At 45.0% G+C, this 24,192-nt stretch overlaps 1 protein-coding gene across 1 annotated transcript in view; it reads right to left on the bottom strand.

The window, feature by feature from the left end:
* The window catches only part of LOC134342969 (trafficking protein particle complex subunit 3-like), a 110,828-nt gene that overhangs the window by 7,188 nt on the left and 79,448 nt on the right, over nt 1-24,192 (bottom strand). Inside the window, exons 3-4 of the mRNA XM_063041720.1 lie at nt 24,033-24,132; nt 11,775-11,957 (exon numbers count right to left, since the gene is read on the bottom strand). Of these exons, the coding sequence (XP_062897790.1) occupies nt 11,775-11,957; nt 24,033-24,132 (283 nt within the window). The remainder of the gene's footprint in view (nt 1-11,774; nt 11,958-24,032; nt 24,133-24,192) is intronic.

Below are 24,192 nucleotides of genomic sequence, written 5' to 3'. Positions count from 1 at the left end.
AAGGTTGTTGCTGCGACACCACTTAACAATAAGTATACCGTTTTGGATACTGTTGGTGGGTAACCTACCAGGAACAAGTTGCAGTGGTCCTGTCTCTGGCACTGAGGTTGGACCCTCGACTCAGATGGGGAGGAGGGAGGAGAGGACAACGATAGTGATAGGGGATTCTATAGTCAGGGGGGCAGATAGGAGATTTTGTGGGGGAGATCAGGAATCTCGGATGGTATGTTGCCTCCCTGGTGCCGGGGTCCGGGACATCTCAGATCGGGTGCAGGTTATTCTCGAGAGGGAGGGCAAGAATCCAGATGTTGTGGTCCATGTAGGGACCAATGACGTGGGTAGGAAGAGTGAGGGGGTCCTGCATAGTGAGTTCAGGGAGTTAGGTGCGAAGCTGAAGGGCAGGACCTCCAGGGTAACAATCTCAGGATTGCTACCTGTGCCATGTGAGAGTGAGGCGAGGAACAGAAGGATTATACAGATCAATACGTGGCTGAGAGGATGGTGCAGGAGGGAGGGCTTCAGGTTTTTAGATAATTGGGCTTTGTTCCAGGGAAGGTGGGATCTGTTCCGATGGGATGGTTTACACCTGAACTGGAGGGGTACAAACATTCTTGAAGGAAAGTTTGCTAGTGCTGCTTGGGGGGGTTTAAACTAAATTTGCAGGGGGCAGGGATCCAGAATGTGAGAGAGGATAGCGGGATGAAGTATAAAGGACAGGTGGGGATTACACGGTTCCGGAATATTAAGTGTGAAGTAGAGAAAGGTGAGACGGAACGAGTGATAAGGAGGATACATGTGCAGAGGGATGGTCTGACGGAGCATGGAGTTAAGTGTGCAGAAAGAGTAAGTAAATTTAAGAAGGACGACAAAATTCAAGGGGCGTATAGCCCGGTGAGAGTTCGGGGAGCTGGGTTATGCACAATAGGCAGCAATTTAAACTGAGAGAGGAGAAATGGGTTAAAAATTCTATATCTGAATGCACGAAGTGTCAGAAATAAGGTGGATGAGCTTGAAGCTCAGCTGCGAATGGGTAACTATGATGTTGTTGGGATAACGGAGACATGGCTGCAGGGGGATCAGACCTGGGAATTGAATGTACAAGGGTATACGTGCTATCGAAGGGACAGAAAGGTGGGCAGAGGGGGTGGGGTGGCCCTGTTGGTGAGAAATGAGATTCAGTCCCTTGCAAGCGGGGACATAGAATCAGGAGAAGTAGAGTCAGTGTGGAGAGAACTGAGGAACAGTAAGGGCAAAAAGACCCTAATAGGTGTTATCTACAGGCCCCCAAACAGTAGCATGGATATTGGGTGCAAGTTGAATAGGGAGTTAACAATGGCATGTGGCAAAGGAAATGTCGCAGTAGTTATGGGGGATTTCAACATGCAGGTGAACTGGGAAAATTAGGTTGGTACTGGACCCCAGGATAGGGAGTTTGTAGAGTGCCTACGGGATGCATTTTTGGAGCAGCTTGTATGAGAGCCGACCAGGGATAAGGCTATTCTGGATTTAGTGTTGTGCAATGAACAGGATTTGATAAGTGATCTTGAAGTAAAGGAGCCATTAGGAGGTAGTGACCATAATATGATAAGTTTTTATCTGCAAGTTGAGAGGGATAAGGGCAGATCAGAAGTGTCAGTATTGCAGTTGAACAAAGGAGACTATGGAGCCATGAGGGAGGAGCTGGCCAAAGTTGACTGGTCGGATATCCTAGCAGAAAAGACAGTGGAACAGCAATGGCAGGTATTCTTGGGAATAATGCACAAGGTGCAAAATCAGTTCATCCCCCGGAGAAGGAAGGATTCAAAGGGGGGAAAATGGCCACAGTGGTTGACAAAGGAAGTCAGAGATAGCATAGCATTAAAAACGAAGAAGTATAACAGAGCTCAGGTGAGTGGGAAGACGGATGATTGGGAAATTTTTAAGGAGCAACAGAACTTAACTAAAACGGCAATACGGGGAGAAAAAATGAGGTATGAACACAAGCTAGCTAGGAATATAAAGGAGGATAGCAAAAGTTTTTTTAGGTATGTGAAGAGAAGGAAGATAGTTAAGAACAATGTTGGGCCCTTGAAGAATGAATTGGGAGAAATTGTTATGGGAAACGGAGAAATGGCAGACGAATTTAATAACTACCTTGGATCTGTCTTCAGTAGGGAAGACACAAGCAATCTCCCAGATGTATGGATGGGCCAAGGACATAGAGTAACAGAGGAACTGAAACAGATTGACATTAGGAAGGAAACAGTGATGAGTAGACTGATGAGACTGAAGGCTAACAAATCCCCAGGTCCAGATGGTCTGCATCCTAGGGTTCTAAAGGAGGTGGCTCTGGAAATTGCAGATGCATTGGTGATCATTTTCCAATGTTCCTTAGATTCAGGATCAGTTCCTGAGGATTGGCGAATGGCTAATGTTATCCCACTATTTAAGAAAGGAGGGAGGGAGAAAACAGAGAACTATCGCCCTGTTAGCCTAACATCAGTAGTGGGGAAGATGCTAGAGTCCATTATTAAAGATGAAATAGCGGCATATCTTGATAGCAGTGATAGGATTGGGCTGAGCCAGCATGGATTTACCAAGGGCAAATCATGCTTGACTAATCTTTTGGAGTTTTTCGAGGATGTAACCAGGAAGATAGACGCGGGAGATCCAGTGGATGTGGTGTACCTTGACTTTCAGAAGGCATTTGATAAGGTACCACATAGGAGATTGGTGGGTAAAATCAGAGCTCATGGCATTGGGGGGAGGATATTGACATGGATAGAAAACTGGTTGGCAGATAGAAAGTAAAGGGTAGCAGTGAATGGGTGTTTCTCGGAATGGCAGGTGGTGACTAGTGGGGTGCCACAGGGCTCGGTATTGGGACCACAGCTGTTTACGATTTACGTCAATGATTTAGAGGAAGGCATTGTGAATAACATCAGCAAGTTTGCTGATGATACTAAGCTGGGTGGCAGTGTGACATGTGATGAGGATGTTAGGAGAATTCAAAGTGACTTGGATAGGCTGGGTGAGTGGGCAGAAACTTGGCAGATGGCGCTTAATGTGAATAAGTGTGAGGTTATTCACTTTGGGAGCAAGAACAGGAAGGCAGATTATTATTTGAACGGTGTGGAGTTTGGTGAGGGAGAAATACAGAGAGATCTAGGAGTACTTGTTCATCAGTCTCTGAAGGTGAATGAGCAAGTGCAGCAGGCAGTGAAGAAGGCAAATGGAATGTTGGCCTTTATTACAAAGGGAATTGAGTACAAGAGCAAGGAAATCCTTTTGCATTTGTACAGGGCCCTGGTGAGACCACACCTGGAGTATTGTGTCCAGTTTTGGTCTCCAGGGTTAAGGAAGGACATCCTGGCTGTGGAGGAGGTGCTGCGTAGGTTCACTAGGTTAATTCCTGGGATGTCCAGACTGTCTTACGCAGAAAAGTTAGAGAGACTGGGCTTGTACACGCTGGAATTAAGAAGATTGAGGGGGGATCTGATTGAGACATATAAGATTATTAAGGGATTGGACAAGATAGAGGCAGGAAATATGTTCCAGATGCTGGGAGAGTCCAGTACCAGAGGGCATGGTTTAAGAATAAGGGGTAGGTCATTTAGGACAGAGTTGAGGAGGAACTTCTCCCAGAGAGTTGTGGAGGTGTGGAACGCGCTGCCTCAGAAGGCAGTGGAGGCCAATTCTCTGGATGCTTTCAAGAAGGAGCTAGATAGGTATCTTATGGATAGGGGAATCAAGGGTTATGGGGACAAGGCAGGAACTGGGTACTGATAGTAGATGATCAGCCATGATCTCAGAATGGCGGTGCAGGCTCGAAGGGCCGAATGGTCTACTTCTGCACCTATTGTCTATTGTCTATTGTCTGTTAACTAACTGATATATCTCGCACTTGCATGCCCCTTTGTCACCATCTAAAATTTGGCCAACTATGGTTGTATCATCAGCAAATTTATGGATGGAATGTGGGCTGTGCTTAGCCACACAGTCATGTGTATACAGAGAGTAGAGCAGTCCGCTAAGCACACACCCCTAAGGTGCGCCAGTGTTGATTGTCAGCAAGGTGGAGATGTTATTTCTGATCCGCACAGATTATGGTCTTCTGGTTAGGAAGTCGAGAATCCAGTTGCAGAGGGAGGTACAGAGGCTGGGTTCTGGAGCCTTTTGATCAGAACTCTAGGAATTATGGTATTAAACATTGAGCTCTAGTCCATAAACAACATCCTGACATAGGTATTTGGATTGTTCAGACGATGCAAGGCTGCATGAAAAGTCAATGAGATGATGTCCACCGTAGACCTACTGTGGTGGTAGGCAAATTGCAGTGGGTCCAGGACCTTACTGAGACAGGTTAATTCTAGCCATAACTAACCTCTCAAAGCACTTCATCACAGTAGACTCAATGCATAAGAGCACGCTGACGTGGTCAAAAGCTTCAGTTGTTGTTCAGACTAACCATCAGAATGGGGAAGAAATGTGATCTAGGTGACTTTGACTGTGGAATGATTGTTGGTGCCAGACGGGGAGCTTTGAGTATTTCAGGAACTGCGGTCCTCCTGTGATTTTCACACACAACAGTCACTGGAGTTTACAGAGAATGGTGTGAAAAACACAAAAACATTCAATGAGTAGCTGTTCTGTGGGAGAAAATGCCTTGTTAAGGTGAAAGGCCAGTGGAGAATAGCCAGACTGGTTCAAGCTGACAGGAAGGCAAAAGTAACTCAAGTAAACACACATTTCAACAGTGGTGTGTAAAAGAGCATCTCTGAATATACAATACATTGAAACTTGAAGTGGATGGGCTACAGCAACATAAGACCATGAACATAAACTCAGTGACCCCTTTATTAGATACAGGAGGCAACTCATAAAGTGGCCACTAAGTGTATATTGCTTGCGGTTTCTGCCTGAAGCTAGTGTAATGTTGATACATCTCTATTTTTGTTGAAACGCACTCGATAAACTAGGGAATTGATTCAACCAACATACATCAAAGTTGCTGGTGAACGCAGCAGGCCAAGCAGCAACTATAGGAAGAGGTGCAGTCGACGTTTCAGGCCGAGACCCTTCGTCAGGACTAACTGAAGGAAGAGTGAGTAAGGGATTTGAAAGTTGGAGGGTGAGGGGGAGATCCAAAATGATAGGAGAAGACAGGAGGGGGAGGGATAGAGCCGAGAGCTGGACAGGTGATAGACAAAAGGGGATACGAGAGGATCATGGGACAGGAGGTCCGGGAAGAAAGACAAGGAGGGGCGGGGTGACCCAGAGGATGGGCAAGAGGTATATTCAGAGGGACAGAGGGAGAAAAAGGAGAGTGAGAGAAAGAATGTGTGCATAAAAATGAGTAACAGATGGGGTATGAGGGGGAGGTGGGGCCTTAGCGGAAGTTAGAGAAGTTGATGTTCATGCCATCAGGTTGGAGGCTACCCAGACAGAATATAAGGTGTTGTTCCTCCAACCTGAGTGTGGCTTCATCTCCACAATAGAGGAGGCCGTGGACAGACATGTCAGAATGGGAATGGGATGTGGAATTAAAATGTGTGGCCACTGGGAGATCCTTCTTTCTCTGGTGGACAGAGCGTAGATGTTCAGCAAAGCGGTCTCCCAGTCTGCGTCGGGTCTCACCAATATGTAAAAGGCCACATTGGGAGCACCGGACGCAGTATATCACCCCAGTCGACTCACAGGTGAAGTGATGCCTCACCTGGAAGGACTGTTTGGGGCCCTGAATGGTGGTAAGGGAGGAAGTGTAAGGGCATGTGTAGCACTTGTTCCGCTTACACGGATAAGTGCCAGGAGGGAGATCAGTGGGGAGGGATGGGGGGGACGAATGGACAAGGGATTTGTGTAGGGAGCGATCCCTGCGGAATGCAGAGAGAGGGGGGAGGGAAAGATGTGCTTAGTGGTGGGATCCCGTTGGAGGTGGCGGAAGTTACGGAGAATAATATGTTGGACCCGGAGGCTGGTGGGGTGGTAGGTGAGGACCAGGGGAACCCTATTCCTAGTGGGGTGGTGGGAGGATTGAGTGAGAGCAGATGTACGTGAAATGGGGAAGATACGTTTAAGAGCAGAGTTTATAGTGGAGGAAGGGAAGCCCCTTTCTTTAAAAAAGGAAGACATCTCCCTCGTCCTAGAATGAAAAGCCTCATCCTGAGAGCAGATGCGGCGGAGACGGAGGAATTGCGCGAAGGGGATGGCATTTTTGCAAGAGACAGGGTGAGAAGAGGAATAGTTCAGATAGCTGTGAGAGTCAGTAGGCTTATAGTAGACATCAGTGGATAAGCTGTCTCCAGAGACAGAGACAGAAAGATCTAGAAAGGGGAGGGAGGTGTCGGAAATGGACCAGGTAAACTTGAGGGCAGGGTGAAAGTTGGAGGCAAAGTTAATAAAGTCAACGAGTTCTGCATGCATGCAGGAAGCAGCGCCAATGCAGTCGTCGATGTAGCGAAGGAAAAGTGGGGGACAGATACCAGAATAGGCACGGAACATAGATTGTTCCACAAAGCCAACAAAAAGGCAGGCACAGCTGGGACCCATACGGGTGCCCATAGCTACACCTTTAGTTTGGAGGAAATGGGAGGAGCCAAAGGAGAAATTATTGAGAGTAAGGACTAATTCCGCTAGACGGAGCAGAGTGGTGGTAGAGGGGACCTGATTAGGTCTGGAATCTATGAAGAAGCGGAGAGCTTTGAGATCTTCCCGATGGGGGATGGAAGTATATAAGGACTGGACATCCATGGTGAAAATAAAGCGGTGGGGGCCAGGGAATTGATTGTAGGCTTCAGGAAGGGAAAGTTGTGTGAACACGCACCAGTCCTGAGGGGGCAGCAGTGGAAAGGGTGAGAATTCTCAAGTTCCTGGGCGTCAACATCTCCGATGATGAACCAATGAACCCATGAACTTTTTTCCTTTCTTTTTATGGCTTTTGTGGCTTTTTCCCTTTCTTTTTGTACTATTTAGTTAACTTATTTTTTTCTATATAGTTCTTGTAATTTCTAGTTTTTAATACCATGTAACAGCGAAACAGCGGATTTCACAACGTACAGCATTATCAACTTGTCGGTGATACTAAACCGGGTTCTAACTCTGAAATGAATCCCGTCCTTTAGATTAAGGGCTGATTGTGTTCCGGGGCAAACGCAGCTCCCAAGTTCAAAGTTCAAAGTAAACTTATTATCAAAGTACATATTTGTCACCATATGCTGCCCTGAGATTTGTTTTCTTGCGGGCATTCACAGTAAATAAAAAGAAACACAACAGAACTAATGAAAAATGGCTCATGATAGGGACAAAGAACCAACGTGCAAAAGACAATGAACTGTAAATTCAAAAAGGAACAAAAAAGTAAGCAATAAATATTGAGAACGCGAGTTGTAGAGCCCTTAAACGTGAGGTTACAAGTAGTGGGATCAGTTCAGTGTTGAAGTCACTGTTAACAACTCTAGAACTCAAGCTGACAGTAACTCAAATAACCACACAATATAACAGAGGTGTGCAGAAGAACATCTCTGAATGCACAGCATATTGAACCTTGAAATGGATGGGCTACAGCAGCAGAAGACCATGAACATACACCCAGTGACCACTTTATTAGATTCAGGAGGTACCTAATAAACTGGCCACTGAAAGTACATCTGAAGGTCAATCCATTGGATTCAATACTGCATTCTACTTCCTTGAGTAAAAGGTGAGGAACTTCCCTACATCCTTTGTCCGCATTTCCCAGAAACTAAGTGCAATATGTTGCAGCAAATTGAGTGAGTCACAGCAGAAAGAAAATCTATCGAATTGATCTTATTTTAAAAACATGGCAGTTGAAAATAAATGGCTTGCTTTGTGAGATTTTTCCATCATTCTTCTGTCTAAGTGATTGAACACAGTCGAACACAAACGCAGAACAATCTCTGCTGTTGGTTGTATCCTGGGGGAGAATATTTATGCGGATTGTTAAGATTGATAGATAGTGTTTGAAGCTCAAATCCAAAAAGATTCTGTGAGCAGTGCAAGGGGCAGGAGGTCACATCTGGAAACGCTTACATTCACTTACACGCCACTCCTAACAAAGGTTGTATTGTCTGCTTTGCTGAACTGCACAAAGATCTGAAGAAAGAAGGAATAATAAAGCCCATTTTCTACAGACCCTTGGTAGGTCCATCAGCATCCAGGCCATGCTCCCTTCTTACTGCTGCCATTAAGAAGGAGGTACAGGAGTCTCAAGTCCCACACCACAAGTTTAGGAACATTATTGCCCCTCAATCATCAGGCTCTTATACCTGAGTGGAGAACTTCACTCAACAACAAACTGTGCAATACAAAAAAAAATGCAATAAACTTTTTAGTAGATGTTACTCAATAGAGGCAATAACGGACTGCTTACTGATCTCTATTTTCCTTATTAAAAGAAATATAACTCGCATTAGCTAACTTGGCACACAATCAAACAATGCTGACAACCAAGATGGGACCAGTTGGGTCTTCGAGTTTAATACTGGCAACTTGCAAGTATAACAGAACAACTTCCAGTCTCACTCATGTTTTCTTCTTTCAAGTTCTGGTTGCCTTTTTGAAATCATTATTCGGTTTATTTTCATCATGCCTAACAGTTGAAACATTTTAGATCCAAAATCCCACTGCATTAAATTAGTTTTTCCCTCATGTCATCTCTAGTTCCTCTGCCAGTTATGTTAAACTTACATCTTTTCTTCCAGGAATGGTAGCAATAAACCTTTTCTACGGTACATCACTTTCAAGGACTCTTCATCTCATGTTCTCGGTGTTTATTTCTTATTTATTTATTATTATTATTATTATTTATTGTTTTCTTTCTTTTGTATTTGCATAGTTTACTGTCTTTTGCTCACTAGTTGCTTGTCCATCCTGATGGCTGTGGTTTTTCATTGATCCCTTTATATTTCTTGGATCTACTGTGTGGGCCCACAAGAAAATGAAACTCAGGGTTGTATATAGTGATGTATATGTACTTTGATAATAAATTTACTTTGAGCTTTGATCCTCATCTTTCTTAGAGCATGGAAACCCACACTGGATGCAGTTTCACAGCTGTGGCCCAACCAGTCATAAGCCATAAGACCATAAGATATAGGAGTCTGCTCCGCCATTCAATCATGGGCTGATCTAGTTCTTCCAGTCATCCCCACACCCCTGCCTTCTTCCCATACCATTTGATGCCCTGGCTGATCAAGAACCTATCTATCTCTGCCTTAAATACACATAATGACTTGGCACCCGCAGTCGCCTGTGACAACAGATTCCAAAGATTTACCACCTCTGACTAAAGTAATTTCCCCGCATCTCAGTTCTAAATGGACGTCCTTCAATCCTGAAGTTGTGCCCTCTTGTCCTAGTCTTCCCTACCATGGGAAATAACTTTGCCATATCTAGTCAGTTCCAGCCTTTTAAAATTCAGACTGTTTCTATGAGATCCCCCCTCATTCTTCTGAACTCCAGAGAATTCAGCCCAAGAGCTGCCAGACGTTCCTCTCTGGAAACACATTTGTTATCCCTCTCAACCCTATTCTCAGGCATTCCCCCTGTAACCCTTGATGCCCTTACTAATCAAGGACCTATCAACCTCCGCTTTAGATATACCCAATGACTTGGCCTCTGCAGCCATTCATGGCAACGAGTTCCCCAGATTCACCACCCACTAGCTCAAAACATTGTTCCTTGCTTCTGTTCTTTAAGGACGTCCTTCTATTCTGACGCTGAGCTCTCTGGTCCTGGACTCTCCCACTATAGGGAACATAGACTCTATCCAGGCCTTCCAAGATTCGTTAGGTTTCGATGAGATCCCCCCCATTCTTCTAAACTCTAATGAGTCCAGGCCCAGATCCATCAAATGCTCCTCTGCCTTCTGTTACGGGCTCATCATAACTTCCTTAGCTTTCGCTGTCTTTCTTTATGAAGTCCTGGATCTCTTTTTCTCAACCTACCCTGCCACGTTTGATGATTACACGTGGATACGGCCAGGTCTCTCTGCTCCAGCAGCCTCAGCATCAGAATCAGGTTTACCATCACTGACATTTTTGTGGAACTTGCTGTTTTGTGTCAGCAATATATAAAATATAATCTTAATTACAGTAAGAAATACAGAAATATATACTATGAAATTGCAATAAGTAGTGAAAAAAGGGGGTAAAAATAGTGTTTATGTGTTCATTGTCTGTTTAGAGATCTGATGGTGGAGGGGAAGAATCTGCTCCAGAAAGTGTCTTCAGAAGCTTCCTAAAGCTTCTTCAAAACTGTACGTCCTATTTATTTATTAATTGAGACACAGTGTGGAACAGGTTCTTTTGGCTCTTTGAGCTGCACTGCCCAGCTATCCCCAGTTTAACCCCAGCCTTGTCACAGGACTATTTACAATGACCAATGAATCTACCGACCGGTATGTCTTTGGAATGTCGGCGGAAACTGGAGCACGCGGGAAGTAACCCGCACGGTCACGGGGAGAACGGACAAACTCCTTACAGACTCGGCAAGAATTGAACCCCGATCTCTGGCATTGTAAAGTGTTGTATTAACCACGTCACTACCGTGCCGCTATTATACGACGAAAGTAAATAAATAGGCAAAAAGCAAGCAAAAATAGAGAGAGTTTAGGTGTTGATTGTATTTAATATTTCAATAATTTTGAGTAATCTTGTATGTATATTGTTTGATTAAGCATTCTAATTTGTAAAAACAATTAATTATGGGATATATGTAAAAATACATTAATTGCATACGTCATCACGCTACCGTGTGATACTTACACGCCTCGTTTAAAGTTACACACGTCTTCCTTTGAATTAGTTTAATGCTTTGGAGTTACAAAACATAACAATTGTCCGTTCAAAAATCTGGTGGTGGAGGGGAAGAAGCTGTTCCTAAAACATCTTTAAAAGCTTCTTAAAGCCTCTTCAGAACTGTATCCTTTACTTTGCCTCTGCTAAGTCTTCCTACCAAAATGTATCACATTATAAGTTACTGTGTTAAGTTTCATTTGCCACATGAAGCCATCCTTCTTTAAGAACCCCCACCACTCTCTTCCCATTACTACCATCAGGGAGGAGGTACAGGAGTCTGAAGGCACACACAGAACATATCATTGGCTTTTCCTCTTCTGAACAACCGAAAAACTTGTAAAGTTGCCTCTAATTAGTCTTAACAAATTGAGGCCTGTCATTTCCCTTCCCCTTGTCCTGAGCCCACATAATCTTTTTGCTTCAGAGCAGAATTTAAACCATCTTCAAAAGGCAGTACCTCACGATGGAGGCATCCTGCATAGAGGACCCTCAATACCCAGGACATTCCCCCTTCCCTTTACTACCATCAGGAAGGAGATACAGGAGCCTGAAGACACACACTCAGTGTTTTAGGAACAGTTTCTGCCCCCTCAGCCATCAGATTTATGAATGCACAATGAACCCATGAACACGACCTCACTATTTTTGCCCTCTCTTTCCACTACTTATCTAATTTTCTTTTATATATATTTATTACAATGTGTTTTATGTATTGCGTTGTACTGCTGCCACTAAACAACAAATTTCACAACATATGTCAGTGATAAACCTGATTCTGAATTCATTTATAACTCACTGCAGCCACATAACCTACTGTTCTTCAGGTGACTCTTTGGTACAGCAATCCAAACTAATCCCTTGTTACCTCTTCCTGCTTCAAACATTTCTCCAACCCGTGTAAAAATTGGACCATGTTTCAAACGCTCCATTTTGCCAAGTAGCAATAACATACACCAATAATCTTTTTGATTCTTGTACCATTTTCAGTGCCCCTCTCAGGATGCCACAGATCATATTGGAGTAGAGCAGACAGGAATGCTTGTTGGGGATTTCCACGTAGTCCGTCAGTGGGTTTTTCTCCAAGAATAGTGAGCAGTCATCTCCAGCCAGAGTCCAAAATGTCACTCTGGCAGCCACACCAAGATACATCTTGAATGCAACCTGACATGTAAAAATACATAAAGGTTAGTCTGTTTCATATGACATTTGCTGAAATGCCTCGGCAGCAGGGGGGTTCTGAACATTTTTTATGCTGTGGAGTCCATGAAACCCAGGTTGGAAACCCTTGCTGGGGAACAACTATCAGTATCATCCTTAGCAAAACCCTTCTAGAAACATAGAAATGCAGCAAACCTACAGCACAATACAGGCCCTTAAAGTTGTGCCAAACATGTCCTTACCATAGAAATTACCTAGGGTTACCCTTAGCCCTCTATTTTTCTGAGCTCCACATACCTGTCTAGGAGTCTTTTAAAAGACCCTATCGTATCCACCTCCACCACCGTCGCCGGCAGCCCATTCCACGTAATCACCACTCTCTGCGTAAAAAACTTACCCCTGACATCCTCTCTGTAGCCACTTCCAAGCACCTTAAAATTATGCCGTCTCGTGCTAGCCACTTCCACCCTGGGAAAAAGCCTCTGACTATCCACACGATCAATGCCTCTCATCATCTTATACACCTCTGTCAGGTCACCTCTCATCCTCCGTCGCTCCAAGGAGAAAAGGCCGAGTTTACTCAACCTATTCTCATAAGGGCATGCTCCCCAAACCAGGCAACCTCCTTGTAGATCTCCTGTGCACCATTTCTATGGTTTCCACATCCTTCTTGTAGTGAGGTGACCAGAAATGAGCACAGTACTCCAAGTGGGGTCTGACCAGGGTTCTCAGATGTGGTTTCGTGGAAGCAGATTCGGCAAGTGAGATAGAACAGTTCTGTAAGTGCTCTAAGTTACAAAACTATGACACTCAACATTCAATAGCAATTCTAACTCAGACAGGTACTTCGATAAGTCCCCTCCAAGTTACAAAACTACAACACTAAACTTTCAACAAACAAGTGTGTGTGTGGGTTCTCCTTTGTGCAGCACACATTCCCAATGGTCCTTCAGCCCTAGTTGTGACCCTCTCTGAAGGCGAGCCCCTAGCAAAGAGATTGAAGATCTTACATGCACTATTCTGATACCACTGGGGTGCCTGGAACCACAAGCTGGTGCCTTGGTGTGAAAGCCAGCCAATGGGTCATCCTTTAAACAGGCCAATTGTTCCCTCAATAAATATATTTACTGTACAGTACTGTAAATATATATTTAAGACAAGGTTGGATAGATTTTGCATATTAGGGGAATTAAGAGTTATGGCAGGAAGGTAGGTGGAGATGAGTCCATGGCCAGATCAGCCATGATCTTATTGAATGGCTGGGCAGGCTCGATGGGCCAGATGCGTTAAGAATCCAGCCTGAACACTGGGTCAAAGGCCTCTGCTGGTAGCTCTGGATCACGACAGTCTTTAATTTCTGTTTTCTTTCACCTGGCCATGTGGGTTCTGGCCCAGCCCCTTTCTTTTTTTGGACTTCCTCCAATTACCTGCTTGTCTCTTCATTTGCACCCACTTGTTTCTAATTTTCACACATTACCCTGTCCATTTAAACCCTGCCTTATCTAGCATCCTCTGCTGGTTTGTCCCAGTTCTAACCTGTGTTGTTCCAGTCTGTCATTGTGACTCCTGCCAACTGATTTTGCCTGCTTCTGTGTTTTGGACTTTTTGCCTGCTCTTGGACCCAGTTTTTGCCTGTGTGCTCTGGATTGTCTGCCCTTGCTTTACTGCCTTTCCTGGTAAGACCTCTGCCTGCCATTTTGGATTTCTGCCTGCCTCCTGTTTTTGAAAGACTGTTGCCTTTGTGCTCCCTAATAATCCTGGTGAAATAGTATTCATTGGTCAGCGCTTGAGTCCTGCCCAAAGCTGACACAGATACCCTACTCCTGCTCCTATTTCTTATGTTCTTGTATTCAATAACTGCAGGCTGTCCAGGCCCTGGGGCAGCCAAACAGCCCCAAATCATGATGCTTCTTCCACAATGCTTCACAACTGGGATGAGGTTTTGATGTTGATGTACAGTGCCCATTTTACTCCAAACATTGCAATCTGCTTTTCTACCAAAAAGTTAAACTTTTGTCTTATTTGTCCACAGAACATTGTCCCAGAAGTGTTGTAGAACATCCAGGTGGCCTTTTGCAAACTTGAGATGTGCAGCAATGTTCTTTTGGAGAGCAATGGTTTTCTCTGTGGTGTCCTTCCATGAACACCATTCTTGTTCTGTGTTTTTCTTATAGTGGACACATAAACTGAGACTTTAGCAAGTTCTAGAGATTTCTACAGGTCTTTTGCTATTACTGTTGGGTTCATTTCAACTTCCTTCAGCATTGCATGTTATGCTCTAGGTGTGATCTTTACAGGACATCCACTCTTAGGGAGAGTATCAACAGTATGGAGTTTCCTCTATTTGTAGACAATTTCTCTTCCTGTGGACAGATGAACACTCAGATGTTTAGAAATACTTTTGTAGCCTTTTCCACCTTCATGCAGCTCCACAATTCTTCTTCTAAGGTCCTCTGGAAGTACTTTTGACTGAGGCATATTGCACATAAATAGATCTTTCTTGAGAAGATCAGGCTCCATCAGAACAGGAAAACATTATCTGAATGGTGGCTGATTAGGAAAAGGGGAGGTGCAATGAGACCTGGGTGTCATTATTCACCAGTCATTGAAAGTGGGCATGCAGGTACAGCAGGCGGTGAAAAAGGCGAATGGTATGCTGGCATTTATAGCGAGAGGATTCGAGTACAGGAGCAGGGAGGTACTACTGCAGTTGTAAAAGGCCTTGGTGAGACCACACCTGGAGTATTGTGTGCAGTTTTGGTCCCCTAATCTGAGGAAGGACATTCTTGCCATAGAGGGAGTACAAAGAAGGTTCACCAGATTGATTCCTGGGATGGCAGGACTTTCATATGATGAAAGACTGGATTGACTAGGCTTATACTCGTTGGAATTTAGAAGATTGAGGGGAGATCTTATTGAAATGTATAAAATCGTAAAGGGATTGGATAGGCTAGATGCAGGAAGATTGTTCCCGATGTTGGGGAAGTCCAGAACGAGGGGTCACAGTTTGAGGATAAAGGGGAAGCCTTTTAGGACCGAGATGAGGAAAAACTTCACACAGTGAGTGGTGAATCTGAAATTCTCTGCCATAGGAAACAGTTGAGGCCAGTTCATTGGCTATATTTAAGAGGGAGTTAGATATGGCCCTTGTGGCTACGGGGATCAGGGGGTATGGAGAGAAGGCAGGTACAGGGTTCTGAGTTGGATGATCAGCTATGATCATACTGAATGGCGGTGCAGGCTCGAAGGGCCGAATGGCCTACTCCTGCACCTATTTTTTATGTTTCTATGGAAAGGAATACAATTGAAAAGTCATTAGACCATAAGATATAGGAGCAGAAGCAGCCCATTTGGCCCATTGGGACTGCTCCACCATTCAATCATGGGCTGATCCAATTCTTCCAGCCATCTGCACTCGCCTGCCTTCAGCCCATACCCTTTGATGCCCTGGCTTATCAAGAATCTATCTATCTCTGCCTTAAATATACCCAATGTCTTGGCCTCCACAGCCACTTGTGGCAACAAATTCCACATATTTACCACTGTCTCACTAAAGTAATTTCTCCACACCTCAGTTCTAAATGGATATCCTTCAAACCTGAAGTCGTGCCGCCTTGTCCTAGACTCCCCTACCATGGGAACTAACTTTGCCATATCTAATCTGTTCAGGCCTTTTAACATTTGGAATATTTCTATGAGATCCCCTCTCATTCTCTTAACTCCAGGGAATACAGCCCAAGAGCTGCCAGACATTCCTCATACAGTAACCCTTTCACTCCTGGAATCATTCTCATCAATCTTCTCTGAACCCTCTCCACTCTCAGTATATCCTTTCTAAAATAAGGAGCCCAAAACTGCACACAATACTCAGTGTGGTCTCACAAGTGCCTTATAGAGCCTCAACATCACATCCCTGCTCTTATATTCTACACGTCTAGAAATGAATGCCAACATTGCATTCAACTTGAGGTTAACCTTTAGGGTATCTTGCACAAGGACTCCCAAGTCCCTTTGCACCTCTGCATTTTGAATTCTCCCCCCATCTAAATAATAGTCTGCTGTTTATTTCTTCCACCAAAGTGCATGACCATACACTTTCCAACATTGTATTTCATTTGCCAATTCTTTGCCCATTCTCCTAAACTATCTGTCTCTCTGCAGGTTCTCTGTTTCCACAACACGACCCACTCCTGCACTTATCTCCTCCATAGACGTACTTAAGTCAACTCTATTCTCCTCCATATATGTATTTAAGGCGGAGGTTGATAGATTCTTGATTCGCCAAGGCGTGGAAGATTATGGGGAGAAGGCAAGAGAAGGGGGTAGAGAGGGAAAATGCATCAGCCATGATTTATTGGCAGAGCAGACTTGGTGGACCAAATGGCTTAATTCTGCTCCTGTGTCTTATGGTCAGACAGTGTCGGGAATTGAGCCCTGATCACTGAGCATAGCACTGTGAAGTGTTATGCTACTGTGCTGCCAGAGGTAAACCCCAAGGGTGGAAACGTGCCTGATAGGAAGGCAAGTATCTGACTAGGGCTGGGAATGGGATGGAGAATAACATGTCTGCTAGTTGGAAGCTCACCAGAGTGAATGAATCAAGTGAATCAAAGGGTGGAAAAGATTTACCTGAGTAGACTGAATGGAAACATTTTCAAAATTCGTCACTGAACCCTCTTTTGATTTCTGTGGTGAGGAGAAATACTGGATACAATACACTGAATTTGGAAAAGGTGCTTGGGAGTTACTGCTTTCAAGTCAAGTCAAGTCACTTTTTATTGTCATTTCAACCATAACTGCAGGTACAGAACATAGTAAAAATGAGACACTGTTTTTCCAGGACCATGGTGCTACATGAAACAATACAAAAACTACACTGAACTATGTAAAACAGCACAAAAACTACACTAGACTACAGACCTACCCAGGACTGCATAAAGTGCACAAAACAGTGCAGGCATTACAATAAATAATAAACAAGACAATAGGCACAGTAGAGGGCAGTAGGTTGGTGTCAGTCCAGGCTGTGGGTATTGAGGAGTTTGATGGCTTGGGGGAAGAAACTGTTACACAGTCTGGTCGTGAGAGCCCAAATGCTTCGGTGCCTTTTGCCAGATGGCAGGAGGGAGAAGAGTTTGTATGAGGGGTGTGTGGGGTCCTTCATAATTCTGTTAGCTTTGCGGATGCAGCGTGTGGAGTAAATGTCTGTAGTGGCGGGAAGGAGGACCCCGATGATCTCAGCTGACCTCACTATCCCGCTGCAGGGTCTTGCAATCCGAGATGGTGCAGTTTCTGAACCAGGCAGTGATGCAGCTGCTCAGGATGCTCTCAATACAACCTCTGTAGAATGTGGTGAGGATGGGGGGTGGGAGATGGACTTTTCTCAGCCTTCGCAGAAAGTAGAGACGCTGCTGGGCTGTCTTTGCTATGGAGCTGGTGTTGAGGGACCAGGTGAGATTCTCTGCCAGGTGAACACCAAGAAATTTGGTGCTCTTAACAATCTCTACAGATGAGTTGTCGATGTTTAGCAGAGAGTGGTCGTTCCATGTCCTCCTGAAGTCAACAACCATCTCTTTTGTTTTGCTCACATTCAGGGACAGGTTGTTGGCTCTGCACCAGTCTGTTAGCCGCTGCACCTCCTCTCTGTATGCTGACTCATCGTTCTTGCTGATGAGACCCACCACGGTCGTGTCATCGGCGAACTTGATGATGTGATTCGAGCTGTGTGTTGCAGCACAGTCGTGGGTCAGCTGAGTGAACAGCAGTGGACTGAGCACACAGCCCTGGGGGGCCCCGTGCTCAGTGTGACGGTGTTGGAGATGCTGCTCCCGATCCGGACTGACTGAGGTCTCCCAGTCAGGAAGTCTAGGATCCAGTTGCAGAGGGAGGTGTTCAGGCCCAGTAGGCTCAGCTTTCCAATCAATTTCTGAGGAATGATTGTGTGGAATGCAGAACTGAAGTCTATGAACAGCATTCAAACGTGTGTCTTTTTGTCCAGGTGGATTAGGGCCAGGTGGAGGGTGATGGCAATGGTGTGGTCTGTTGAACAGGTGGGACGGTACGCGAACTGCAGGGGGGGGGCAGCAGGGTCTGGATGTGCCTCATGATGAGCCTCTCGAAACACTTCATGATGATGGATGTGAGTGCAATGGGACGGTAGTCATTGATGCAGGACATTGAAGACTTCTTCGGCACAGGGACGATGGTGGTGGCCTTGAAGCAAGTAGGAATGACGGCGCTGCTCAGGGAGATGTTGAAGATGTCAGTGAGAATCTCTTCTAGCTGGTCTGCACATTCTTTAAGCACTCTGCCAGGAATATTATTTGGTCCCTGCACAGGGTTCTCCTTACATCGGCCACGGTAAGACACAGCACCTGGTCATTGGGAGGAGAGGTGGTCTTCCTTGCCGCCACATCATTTTCCACCTCAAAATGAGCGTAGAAGTTGTTCAGCGCATCAGGGAGGGAGGCATCACCAGCACAGTCAGGTGATGTTGTCCTGAATGCCCTTCCACATGCGCTGTGTGTTGCCATTGTCCTGGAAGTGGCTGTGATTCGCTGGGCGTGTGCACGCTTTGCCTCTCTGATGGCCCGGGACAGTTTGGCCCTCGCTGTTGTTAGGGTTGCCTTGTCGCCTGCTCTGAAGGCGGAGTCACGGGTCCTCAGCAGCGCACGCACCTCCGCGGTCATCAATGGCTTCTGGTTAGCCCGTATAGTGATGGTCATGGTCACAGTGATGTCATCAATGCACTTGCTGATGTAGCCAGTCACTGATGCCATGTACTCCTCTAAGGTGGTGGAGTCGCCATCGGTTGCAGCCTCCCTGAACATGTGCCAGTCAGTGTGCTCAAAGCAGTCTTGAAGAGCAGAGATGGCTCCTGCTGGCCAGATTTTCACCTACTTCAGAACTGGTCTGGAGCGCCTGACGTGCAGTCTGTATGCTGCGATTAGCATAACAGAGATGAGGTCTGAGTAACCAGGGGGTGGGGGGGCGCTCCACCGGTATGCGTCGTTTGTGTAAACAAGGTCCAATGTGTTCTCCCCCCTCGTTGCAAAGTCCACCTGATGGAATCTGGGGAGCACTGACTTCAGGTTCGCGTGGTTAAAATCTCCAGCGACAATAAACAGTCCACCAGGGTGTACATTCTGCAGATCGCTAATAGCCCCATACAGTTCACAGAGCACCTCCTTCGCATCAGCACTGGCATTATCCCAGAGGTTCACGTACTTCTTTTGAACCTAGACTATGATTATTTAAATGATGTACTCAGTATTGATGAGAAGTACAATTGTTTGTGTAATTAGTTTAGGCAGATTGTGTTTGTCTATTGTGACTTAGATGAAGATCAGACCACATTTTGAGTAACTAATGCAGAAAACCAGGTAACTGCAAAGGGTTCATAAATTTTTCTTGCAACTTGTATATGGATTTCCAGAAGGCATTTCATAATGTGTAATACAAATGGTCATCCTCGTGAACCTCCTCTGGACCCTCTCCAATGCCAGCACACCTTTTAGATACCATCATCATTGTCATTGTGTGCTGTGTCATATGACATGGATGATCACAATCTATGACCATGATTGTTCTTGGCAAATTTTTCTACAGAAGTGGCTTGCCATTGCCCTCTGGACAGTGCCTTTACAAGATGGGTGACCCCAGCCATTATCAATACTCTTCAGATATTGTCTGCCTGGTGTTGGTGGTTACATAACCAGGACTTGTGATCTGCACAAGTTGCTCTTACAACCACCCACCACCTGCTCCCATGGCTTCACATGACCCTGATCGGGGGGGTGGGGGTGAAGTCGCTGCTACACTTTGACCAAGGGTGGCCTGCATGCTAGCAGAGGGAAGGAGTGCCTTATACCTCCTTTGGTATCTATACCCCGCCTTCCAATTTCTCAGATAAGGGGCCCAAAACTGCTCTCGATACTCCAAATGCAGTCTGGCCAATGCCTTGTGAAGCCTTAGCACTTCATCCTTGCTGTTATCTAGAACACTCAAAATGAATTGCCTTCCTTACACCAACTCAACATGCAAGTTACCCTGTAGGAAACCTTACACTAGTGCAGATTATTGCCATGTAGGATGTTAAGCTTTTTCTCTTATAGCATAGAAGTCAATGACCATTGACTGAAAGAAGAGAATTGGGATTCCTAATTTGCAAGTCCATATTGGGTTGAGTCGTTCCCTGATCTTGGCAATTTACTTACGAACATTTTGTCACCATACTAGCAGACGTCATCGGTGCACTGTTAATTGCGATGTGTCCTCTGAATGCTTGGCCTTCATATGCTTATCAATCAGCTGACTGGTTGTCATTACTGAAATTGATTTGATTTTGGGAGGAAATCTCGTTGCAGATTGGGTGTATGGCAAACTTCATGCATCATGATCTGGAATTTTGCCTGCATTGGCTCAAATAAGATCGAGGTCTACATGTCTGTTCACGGGAAACCAGACTTCTAGGGATTCTCTTGCATTCCACGTGTTTAGTTGCGTGATGGTTTTCTCCGATGCCCAGTGGAACTTGTGTCTCTTTGATCTTCATGGGCAGACACTTGGGAGAGTTGGTCATGCCACGAAACAACCAGTTGATGTTCATGGAAGTAAATTGCCAAGATCAGAGGACAACTCAACCACTCGATCTACACATCTTCCGAATTACTTCCAAGTTCATATTGCTAGTCCTGTTGCTGGCTTCACTGCTCTCTGAATGAGATGAGCACAGACCACACCTCTCATAAAACACTCACAGAAGATCCCAGGAAAGATAGAGATCAGATACAACCTCCATCAGAATTCCAAAGAAAATGGTGGCCCAGGGGTGTAAGTCTGGAATTAACAAGATATTATGAGATCATTATTGATCTCAGGAAAGGAATGAATGACATTTGCATTTCTGATTTTCCACTTGGCATGTTGTGGAATAGTTAATGCATCAGAACTGTCATATTGTTAATGCAAATGCACTTTATTGACTGTAATCATTTTAATGCTACTCAAAATTCATCAATATTTAAACTGATCTCTGCATCACATCGGGATTTATAACCATCTTGCAATTTTGGGATGTGCTTGTGTATATAAATAACAAGCTAATGCTAAAGGGGGCCAGGACTGTAAGGAGGGAGGACAGGACAGTTTTGTATGAGGGAACTTCATGGACCTCTCTGATGCAGTCAACCAAACCAAAAAGATGGTGGAACAGCAGATGCATTGTGAATGGGCTGCTAATACTGAAGAAGGTGAGGAGAGGGTCAAAAATCAAGATGACCATAAGATGTAGGAGCAGAATTAGGCCATTTGGCCTATCGAGTCTGCTCCACCATTTCATGGCTGATTTATTACCCCCCTTTCATCCACAACTCAGTGATGTCCACAACATCATCTGCTGGAATCCATGGGCAAAGAACAGTGAGGGTAAGACCATGAGACCTTAAGACATAGGAGCAGAATTGGCCTTTTCAGACCATTGAGTCTGCTTTGCATTCCATCATGTCTGATTCATTATCCATCTCAACCCCCAATCTCCTGCAACACACACAAGTTGCTGGTGAATGCAGCAGGCCAGGCAGCATCTCTAGGAAGAGGTACAGTCGACGTTTTGGGCCGAGACCCTTCGTCAGGACTAACTGAAGGAAGAGCTAGTAAGAGAATTGAGAGGGGGAGGGGGAGATCTGAAATGATAGGAGAAGACAGGAGGGGGAGGGATGGAGCCAAGATTGTTGATTGGCAAAAGGGATATGAGAGGATCATGGGACAGGAGCCCTAGGGAGAAAGAAGAGGGGAGGGGAAGCCCAGAGGATGGACAATCTCCTGCCTTCTCCCAGTAATCTTTGTCATCCTTACTGTCAAAAACTTGTCAACTTCCACTTTAAATATACCCAGATGATATACTACAGCTGTCTGTGGAAATTAATTCCACAGATTCACCACCCTCTAGCTGAAGAAATTCCTCCTCATCTGTTCTAAAGGGATATTCCTCTACTGAGTCTGTGTTCTCTGGTCCTAGACTCCCTTACGACAGGAAACATCCTCTCCACGTCCACCCAATCTAAGCCTTTCAATATTCAATAGTTTTCAATGAGAAAATCTCATTGAATTCTCCCTCATTTCTCTAAATTCCAGTGACTACAGGCCCAGAGCCATTAAGCACTCCTCATATTAACCTTTTAATTCCCAGAATATTGAGAACTGCAACTGGACCTTCTCCAATGCCAACATGTCCTTTCTTAGATGGGGGGCCCTAGATTGGAATAACGATTGGATTGAAGGCCAAAGAGTATGGATGACAGAGTTAGGAGTTGATGAGGTGTTGGGTGGCAAGGAGGTTTTGGGGTTTGCAGTTTGCACAATTTTCTTTTTGCACATGGCGAGTGTGGGTGTGGTTGATGTTCTTGTTGCTGCTTGCACTATTTTTTTGTGTGTGGAGGGGTTGATGTTTTTCTTTGAACTGACTTCCACGGTTTTCTTTGCTTTGTGGCAATGCAGAAGACAAATCTCAGAGCTGAATACTGCATACATACTTTGTTAATGCATGTACCTTGAACCTAGATAACGGTACTAATGAAGGAGTCAGAGCAGAAGGTCGATTGGGTTGGGAAAGTCATTGGTGCTTTTTGGAGATGTTGGAGCAGCCACCTGTTTAGCGAAGTTGAGAGATGTCAGTGTGAGTCTGGAAGGGCCCTGGCAGAGGAAAGGCATCAGGGATGAGAAGGAGGATGGAAGATACAAGGAAGAAGATCAGAAAGCTTGCGGGGGACTGTTAGGAGTGCTAAGGAGGGAAGAATCAAAAAGATGAGGTACAGGGCAGAACATTGAAATCAGAAGATGCGATGCCATGGTTGAGAGGGAGATCAGTTTAGTGTCCCAGGGAAATGGATGGGAGCTGGGTAAGTGTACAGAAGCTCATGGCAGCCCACAAGCAGTGCTGGACGATGGGACTTACTGCCTATACACAGCACGGACCTTCCCATTAGCTGTTCAGCCCGTAGGAAGCCCGGGCAGATGTATGAAACATATCCAGAGAGTATCTGTGTCATGCAGCTTCACCACTGCTGCCAAATATTAGTCTATAGATGGGTCAGGATGCCAATGGTGGGCTAAAAGGTCTATTTCTGTGTGTATTTCCACAAGCAACTCAATCTTTGAGAGCATGGTCATTACAGCATCTATGAAAAATGGATGGGTACATCACAATAGGATTAGCACGGACTCAATGGCCACCATATTAGGTACACCTGTACACTGGTTTGTTAATGCAAATATCTGATCAACTAATCACATGACTAACTCAATGCATAAAGGCATGTGGACATGGTGAAGAGGTTCAGCTGTTGCTCAGACTAAACATCAGAATGGGGAAGAAATGTGATCTAAGTGACCGACTGTGGAATGATTGTCAGTGCCAGAGAGGGTGGTTTGAGTATCCCAGAATGTGCTGATTTACTGAGATTTTCATGGACAACAGTCTCTAGAGTTTAGAGAATGGTGCAAAAAACCAAAAAAAAAAACATCCAGTGAGGGGCAGTTCTGTGGGTGAAAACACCTGGTTAATGAGAGAGGTCAGAGGAGAATAGCCAGACTGATTCAAACTGATAGAAAGTGACAGTAACTCAGACAACCACACGTTACAACAGTGGTGTACAGAAGAGCATCTCTGAACCATGCAACATGTCGAACCTTGAAGTGGATACACAACAAGCTTTATTTGGCACAGGAGGTACCTAATAAAGTGGCCACAACATGTAGTTACACACATCAAAGCTGCTGGTGAACGCAGCAGGACAGGCAGCATCTCTAGGAAGAGGTACAGTCGATGTTTTGGGCTGAGACCCTTTGTGTAGTCCTGACGAAGGGTCTTGGCCTGAAACGTTGACTGTACCTCTTCCTAGAGATGCTGCCTGGCCTGCTGCGTTCACCAACTTTGTGTTGCTTGAATATCAGCATCTGCAGAATTCCATGTGTTTGCGTTTTTTAAAAACATGTAGTTAACTTTGTAACATTTCGTAATGCCCAAATCCACCCATTTTGCAGGTTAAATCTCCTTTGATACATGCAATCAAATGTTACCTTAGCAATGACTTCTGCTGTTTCATGGAAATTACGGCATTGCGTAATGCTTGTTCGAGCTAGAAAATCTTCAACCAGTCTTGAACCTATATTGTACCCCCTTTAAAGGAAAGAAAGAGGAAAGGTGTAAGAAATTTCCCTGCAGGAGGAGTTGGTAAAC

This window comes from Mobula hypostoma, chromosome 2 (assembly GCF_963921235.1).
Source record: "Mobula hypostoma chromosome 2, sMobHyp1.1, whole genome shotgun sequence".
NCBI lineage: Eukaryota > Metazoa > Chordata > Chondrichthyes > Myliobatiformes > Myliobatidae > Mobula > Mobula hypostoma.
Note: the sequence above shows the minus strand (reverse complement) of the source record. Positions and strands in the feature narration are given on the sequence as shown.